We start from the raw sequence: 7,547 nt of genomic DNA, 5'->3' as shown, positions 1-7,547 counted from the left end.
GTGTGTGTGTGTGTGTGTGTGTGTGTGTGTGTGTGTGATATATTCCATGCCTACATGTTTAATAATTTAATAATGATTTATAGAATTTTTGAGGCATTTATTATATTGCCTCTTTATTAACGTATATAATTCTGTCATTCTTTTCAATTTGCCAGCCACTTATTGCCCCACTTATGTTATTTTTATTTTTTATTTTTTTGTTCAATCTTTTGATGCAAAGTAGTGAACAAATCAGACAGAAAAACTGCGTGCGTGTGTATATATTATGTAATAATTTAAAAATTATTTAAATAAAATAAAACGAAATTTTATATTTTTAACTTAAATTCTGATATCTAAAAGATAGCTTGGGTTCAAATTAAAAACTTTAATATTAAATAGATAATAGAATTTTATTTAAATTTTATAATATAAAAGACTCTTAATCTCAAGGTGGGGGGGTTTCTAGGCAATCAGAAACAGACACTTTTACTATTAACACTTAATTAAATTAATATCTATTTTAGACATGTATTTTAAATATAGGTATAACAAAACTAACCAATTTGACAATCTTCTTTTGATGATTCTTGGTATCTTATTTTCTATAATGCTATATCCTACCATCAAAAATGGCTTCCAGTCCTTCCAAAAAGCTATGTCTTTCTCACAACAATGGCTTCCAATCTTTCCCGCTTCCAGCCGATGAACGTCCTCTCACTAGGCAATCCAAACTCAGAGTACCTTTTTCTTCTTGGGTGACTTGGTTGTCTTCCTTTTTCAAGATGTCCACCCTTGCTGGACAGAATTTGATGAGGACCTCATCCTGGAAACATCATTTCCCAACTGTGCCCAAACAACAAAAGAAAAACCAAAACCTCCCTCGATGTTCCATGTAAACATCGATTTTCGCACAACAGTTAGGGATTTTTGCAAATGATCTACTTTCTAAATATTATTCTTTAGCACTATTGCTTGACTTCTATTTTTTCTTAAATTTACTGTATTTTCAATTATGATGGGAAGAGTTAAAATAGTTTTTATGATATTTGAATCTGCTCAACATGTCCTTGATTCAACAGACTTTTTGAAGGATACGTACCGCCATCTTGGTTTTGTTTTGAATCACGAATTTATTATAGACGATGAAAATTGGTTACCTTGCTTTTTGGTTCAACAAAACAAATGAACAATTTTAAAATTATACATAAAATGAAAACATATTAAAAACCCTTTATACTATTTACTCAAAAAGAGGATATTACAATATATACATATATACACTTTTTTTTTTAATTTTTTTTTTTTTTGTTTTCAGGGGGCTAAGTCACAACTGGTTGCCATGGGAGGTGGACTGAAAGGGCAAGCGGGTTCACTTCAGTCTCCTCCCAACGTATCAGTTAGTAAATCTGGTGTTGTCGATCAGATGGTAGTTCCAATGCAACATCAGCTTCAACAACCTTCAATCAATAACGCTGGGCCTGGTAGTTAATCAATTGATTATCATTTCAATTTTTTTTTTTTTTTTGTAATAATGATTAAACATGATATTTATTATTTGATACGATTTAAAATTCTGCTTTTATGTAATGTTCAGGTATGATTATGACGAGCTCTGCTCTAAACCCAATGACGGGAACTTTAGTCGTCACAAACAAGCAACCCCTTCCAGCTTCGGCTGTTACGACCATGATGGTTCAACAGTCGAACGCTAATGCTCCTCAACAGCAAGGTTTGTATTAATTCAAATTATTTTTCCATTTCATTTTAATCCGTTAACTCCATTTTTTAAAACATATCAAGAATATTATGATTTTATTTGAACCAAAATTGCATGTAAATATCTACAAATTGAAATTTTTAAATTAAATGCAACTACTTCAATTCAAAGTTGGAAATTTTGAGTAGGAAGAAGAAAATAATCTCCTAGACTTTTTAGAATATGTTGAGGACTTTCTAGGTTTCAAATAACGGGTTTTTTTTTCTATCTGTTCTTCAAATAACGGTTTTTTTTTTTCTATCTGTTCTTTAAATAATCAAGTATTCATTTATTGATTGTGTAATTGATTTATTTTTTCATTCTTTATTAGTAATGTAATAATATCTCCAAAAAAAATAGTTCAGAAATCCAAAAGATAAGACAAATTACATTACTATGGGTCCAGACTATAAGTTATAGTACACTATGTTTGTCTTGATTATCGGTCATGCCAACTTTTCAACATTGTCTTATTAGTGTTATAAAATTTTAACAAAAATTCATTTATTCAGTAGGGTGGAATCATTATTATTTTTTTAAATTTATGAAACAGATTATTTAATATAAAAAACTAAATAATGAAATAGCCAATTAGACATTAGCTCTCAAATATAAAATATGTTTACTCTTAAATAAAAAATATTACAGATGTTTCATTTAATTTTCAGCTACATAGAGATTATTAACTCCCTAAATTACAAAATAACCTATAAGGTGTTCTTAAGTCTCATTTCTTGCTATCATTTAGAATATGACATTTAGACAAACAATGAATTGTCTAAACGAGTTTTAAAAAAAAATTATATTTTCATTCTTATCTTCTTTTTTTTTTTTCACCTTACCATATTTTCGCTCAATAGTATCAAAGGTAGTGCTATGCATTAGCTTGTCATATTCCTGAACACTTATATGGACTATTACCCATGCTACATTTTTATTATATTTACTGTTCCGTTCCTGTGGTTCATGCAAAAATAATTTGCATTTTCAACCTAAAGCCTTCCTCAATTAAAGGTTTTTCTAATGCAAAAAGAATTTTTGTTTTTATCGGACTTGTAAATCTGAAATTAGTGCATTAAAACAAATTAACTGTTCAGCTATTCGTAGATGTATATCATATCTACAGGTCCATTGGACTCTTAAATAAGATATATCATCGAAATGAATTACCTCATATTGTGATGAACCCCTTCAAATTTGTCCCTGAGAAATAAGAATATTACTTAAGTCATTATACAGTCCACCTTGTTAGTTAAAGTTATCTAATATTGTTCCTTCCTTTTTATATTTCCTCTGCCTAGTAAACCTTATTCTCTCAATTCTGATGAATAAGGGAAGAATAGCTCCTTAAGGCTTTTGAAAATAAAGTATTACGTAAAATATTTGGGCCGAAAAAGGATGAGTTAGCCGTAGAATTTAAAAGGCTACTCAATGCTGAATTGAGGGACCTGTAATCAGTAAATATAGTTCAGGTCATGTAGGGTTTATTAACGCATAGATATTTAAAATGTTAGCAAATGTATGTGGGAGGATTGCACAAGACTGATTTGTTAGATTTGGGTTTGGATGAGCATCATTTGGTAGATGTGTGTAGCCAGTGATTAGTGGCATCAGCATTGAACCTTGAGGTTCGCTTAGTCTTTATTATTATTCTTGTAAATTATTTATCCTATGAAAAAATATATATCACAGCATTTCATTTATTACTAAATGCAAACTTTTATTATTTTGATATTTTAATTCTTTTAAATTGTTTCATGTTATATAATATTTACAATCATGTAGTTTAATTATTAATTTCTCCTCTTATTTTTTATTTTTTGTCCTATATTATATATATATTTTTTTACTGCATATTTGGAGATTTTTTATTGCATATTATATGGTATATTCTGAGGGTTTTTACGGCATATGAGTTCAGGCTCTGTTTATAAATTAGAATATTCCCACATCTATGGTTAAATTCTATGTATATATACATGTATTAATTACCAATAAACTTTTGCTAGTCATTGAAATTTGGATAGCGGCTGGTTCATATGGAATGATATTTAGCTTATATTTCAGTTGGACTACTCCCGGGGCAGAATGGTCCAATAGGAGGGATGAGGGGTGTTGCGATGCAGAGCCACTTAGTCAACAGGGTACAGAGCCCCTTACACTCAATCAACGTTCAGCAACCTAGGCTACAGGTATTTTATTATTCTGATATTTATATATACTTTAGTTATATAATTGAAATATTTTTTGCAAAATATATTGTATATATATTTTACATTTCATATTTTTTAATTTTCTTAAAATTATGTAAATTTTTTTCATTTATTTTTTTAGGCTAATAACATGGCTGGTCTCGGGGGTGCTCCTTATGGTTACGGTGGTGTAGTAGCACCTCAGCAGAGGCCTGTACCTCCCAATCTTTCTGCTATACAGCAGACACGGTTCCCTCCAAATCTAGGTATGTTGCATTGAACTCAGTCTGTATCATATTATTCTAGATAATTATATATTACTTTAGTTATATAAATATATATTGCTTTTGTTTTTAAATTGCTTTTCTAGAATATCAACTTTAATCCTTTATTTCATTGAATAGGTGGAGGAAATCCTGTTGATGGGGGTTTAGCTAGTGGTCCCACAGGTGCTGCCCCGTCCGCCTCCCCTGCAGTAACGGGGGCCCCTGTTCCTCAGGTTCCTTCCCAACCTCCTACATCAACTTCAGCTGACCCAGAGAAGAGAAAATTGATTCAGCAGCAACTGGTGTTATTGCTTCATGCACATAAATGTCAAAGGAGAGAGAATCAATCTAACGGCGAAAATTCACAAGTAAGTGGTGCCATCATTTTTTATTTTCAATTTTGCTGCATTACAGTTTAGGTAGGTTTACACCAAAATGCTAAAAGGCTGACATTTATTTCTTTGCTTCCTTACTACCAAAGGTAGGAAAGCTTTTGTTTTGATGCAACAAATAAAAAATATTTATGTCCTCAGAATAGAAAACTTTTATTTGCATTATAAATTTTAGACTTCTAGAAACAAATTTAGATCTGATCCGTATCTGTCTGTCGGTCTTAATTCAAATGTAGGTTAATGCCTAGTCGGTCCCATATCAATTTTATCTTCTATTATGCACGTGTTAACATATTTTCCTCAGCATACATATATTTTGAAAACAGTTTGTCCTATTAGACTAAAATTTGGAAGGAAGTTAAGGGTTTGTGTAAAATAAGGAGCTGTATCAGTTTCATCAGATTCTATTAACTACTTTTTGTATACGAAAAACTCCTTTGATACAACTCTATCTCAATGATGGTTTATCAGATACATTTTATTCTGTTATGAAATATTAACCTTGATACATAGACAATAATGTATGCAGTAGAAATTGCTAAAAAAGTATTATTTATAGAAAAAAACTTTCAAAAAAAAAAATAAGAAGAAAAGTGATTTGAAAGTTACAGTAATGAATATATTTAAGTTTCATTAATATTTAATTTTGTCTTGCATTAGATAATTTTTTATTCATGCTCTAAAAATATTGTACTTGGTTTTAATCATCATAATATTTGATAATTATTCAGTTTTTACATGTGTGTATTTGTTATGTTTTTTTCTAGTGTACACTACCTCATTGTATGACGATGAAAAATGTTTTGAATCACATGACAACATGCCAAGCTGGCAAAACATGTTCTGTTCCCCATTGCTCTTCATCACGTCAGATCATTTCGCATTGGAAACACTGTACTCGGCCTGATTGTCCTGTTTGTCTTCCCTTGAAGCAGGCCGACCGGCATAGAGGAGTTAATACAAATGGTGAGTTCACTTATTGTTATTAGTAATTTTTCTTTCTTATAGTAATATAGGGATGTAGGGTTGCTCAATGTGTAAGGCACTGTGCTACTAACTTCAAGGACCTATCTAGGTTAAAATTCAACTAAGTGGTTTCTCTAGCTTTCCTGGAGGCTCAGCCTCTATTAAGTGCAGTCCCTTAATTAGGGAAAAATCTGGTAGCTGAGTGTGACCTTGATTACTGTGGGGTGGTTCAAAAACAGTGTTTCCTTACAAAGTACTAAACCCTGAAGCCTTGAAGGGGGGGGGGGAGGATTATCTACAGGTGACCAATCTATGGCGGGGGTCAAGTTTTTCATTTTGTGAGACTGCCACTTAATGAAAAGTGTCAACTCCTCTAGGCTGGATTCGAACCAGCGGCGCCTGCAGATCTCAGATTGGTAAGACCTGCGCCTAACCATCCCTTACTTAACTTATCAGAACAGAAAGAATTATATCAGAGTTGGTGGGGATGGTGAGTATATTATCTAATTCCTGGAGTCTTCCTCTGAGATGAATTGATAGTCTCTCTGAAGAAGTCCCCTGAAACATTGTTCTAAAATCTGAGAGAAGATGCTGTAACCACCTTGAGGGAAAATATCCAAATCTTTCGTTTACTAACCTACTTATGTCCCCAATTCCCAAGTTGATTGATATGCTCGTGTAGAAGCACTATTTTTGTGACTTAAAAAAAAAAAATTCAAGACCACAGTAAGCGAAAATTATCAACAAAAGATTTTGATTTTTCTGTTCCTATTAAAATTAAGAGTTTTTCGAGGAATAACAAAAGGTAATGGAGCCGTCATACATTCAGAAAAGATAAGGTGATCTCAGCTTTTCCCGTTTAAATTTCTTTTGTTTCTTTTTTCTCCTTTAGTTTTATTTACCAAATTCATTAATATTTAGTCTTGGGTTTATTTTTGCTGACTGGTTATTTTTTTTAAATATACCCAATAAGAGATACTTTAGAAGATGTTATGAAAATTCTGAGTTTTAAGCTCTGTCAGATTATTTTAATGAGGATAAGGCATATCTGGTATTAATGACCATTTAGGTACTCATTGAATCACCGATTTTCACGATCTAAATCGTTGGTCATCATCGAGAAAATAAAAAAATATGAAAAATCAATTTTACAAAGTGCCACTTCCTCTACATAGAGCTATTGATAGATTAGCAAAATATAGTAAATATATACCTGCCATAAATATGTAATTACAATGTTTTTCAACTTTTCATATACCAGAGGTTGCCAACAATTCATTCCCGAGGCCAATTTTGGTTGACTCTCCTCGCAATGTCTGGGGAGGAATTCCGTGTACCAATTTGAACTTGGAAGTGATTTTAGAAGATAAAACTTTCTAGCAATAGTTTTAATGCATGCTTGGTTGATTCCTTGGCTAGAGACATGCGAACTTAGTCTCACCATTAATGTTAAGGCAAAAAAGTAAATTCTAATTCTGTCTTTATCTTATACTTTGAATTAATAAGTATTGTTAATAATTATCCATGCTCTTTAAACTCCCCTGGATGAGAGTTTTTTGGCCCTTTGCATAATTATTGTTGTTTTACATAGGTAGGTAAGTATGTAGATAAGCTCTACATAGAGCTATTGATATATTAGCTAAATGTAAGTCATATAATGATAAATTTTCCTGGCCCTAAAAAAAAAAAAAATGCGAAAGTGGACTATTGAAATCAAGTTATCAGCCTTATTGTGCATTTTTATAACAACTTTTTCATATTTACGAACAAATAGTACAGCAACTTATACACTGAAGTTGATAAAAAAAATTAATTGATTAAAATTGCATTTTAAGTAAGTGAAAATGTATCTTGAACAAGTGTCGGGAAAATGAATTTTTTAGGTACTGCTATCAAAAGTTGGGTCTGGAAATTTATTTTCTTCTTGAGCCTATATCTCATAAAATTAATAAGTGATTTAAAAAATAGTTTTGAACATATATTAACTTTCTAT

General features: G+C 31.3%; 1 protein-coding gene across 8 annotated transcripts in view; it reads left to right on the top strand.

Moving 5' to 3' along the window:
- The window catches only part of nej (nejire), a 64,147-nt gene that overhangs the window by 12,261 nt on the left and 44,339 nt on the right, over positions 1–7,547 (top strand). For 7 of the 8 annotated variants that reach the window (XM_067049388.1, XM_067049385.1, XM_067049389.1 and 4 more), the window contains 6 exons: positions 1,298–1,463; positions 1,577–1,711; positions 3,794–3,930; positions 4,073–4,196; positions 4,335–4,564; positions 5,356–5,554. In XM_067049388.1, coding sequence (XP_066905489.1) covers positions 1,298–1,463; positions 1,577–1,711; positions 3,794–3,930; positions 4,073–4,196; positions 4,335–4,564; positions 5,356–5,554 — 991 coding nt within the window. The remainder of the gene's footprint in view (positions 1–1,297; positions 1,464–1,576; positions 1,712–3,793; positions 3,931–4,072; positions 4,197–4,334; positions 4,565–5,355; positions 5,555–7,547) is intronic. The other variant, XM_067049386.1, reaches the window with a different exon arrangement.

This window comes from Halyomorpha halys, unplaced genomic scaffold, assembly GCF_000696795.3.
Source record: "Halyomorpha halys isolate HHAL.00 unplaced genomic scaffold, Hhal_1.1 Scaffold493.1, whole genome shotgun sequence".
In the NCBI taxonomy this organism is placed as follows: Eukaryota; Metazoa; Arthropoda; class Insecta; order Hemiptera; family Pentatomidae; genus Halyomorpha; species Halyomorpha halys.
Note: the sequence above shows the minus strand (reverse complement) of the source record. Positions and strands in the feature narration are given on the sequence as shown.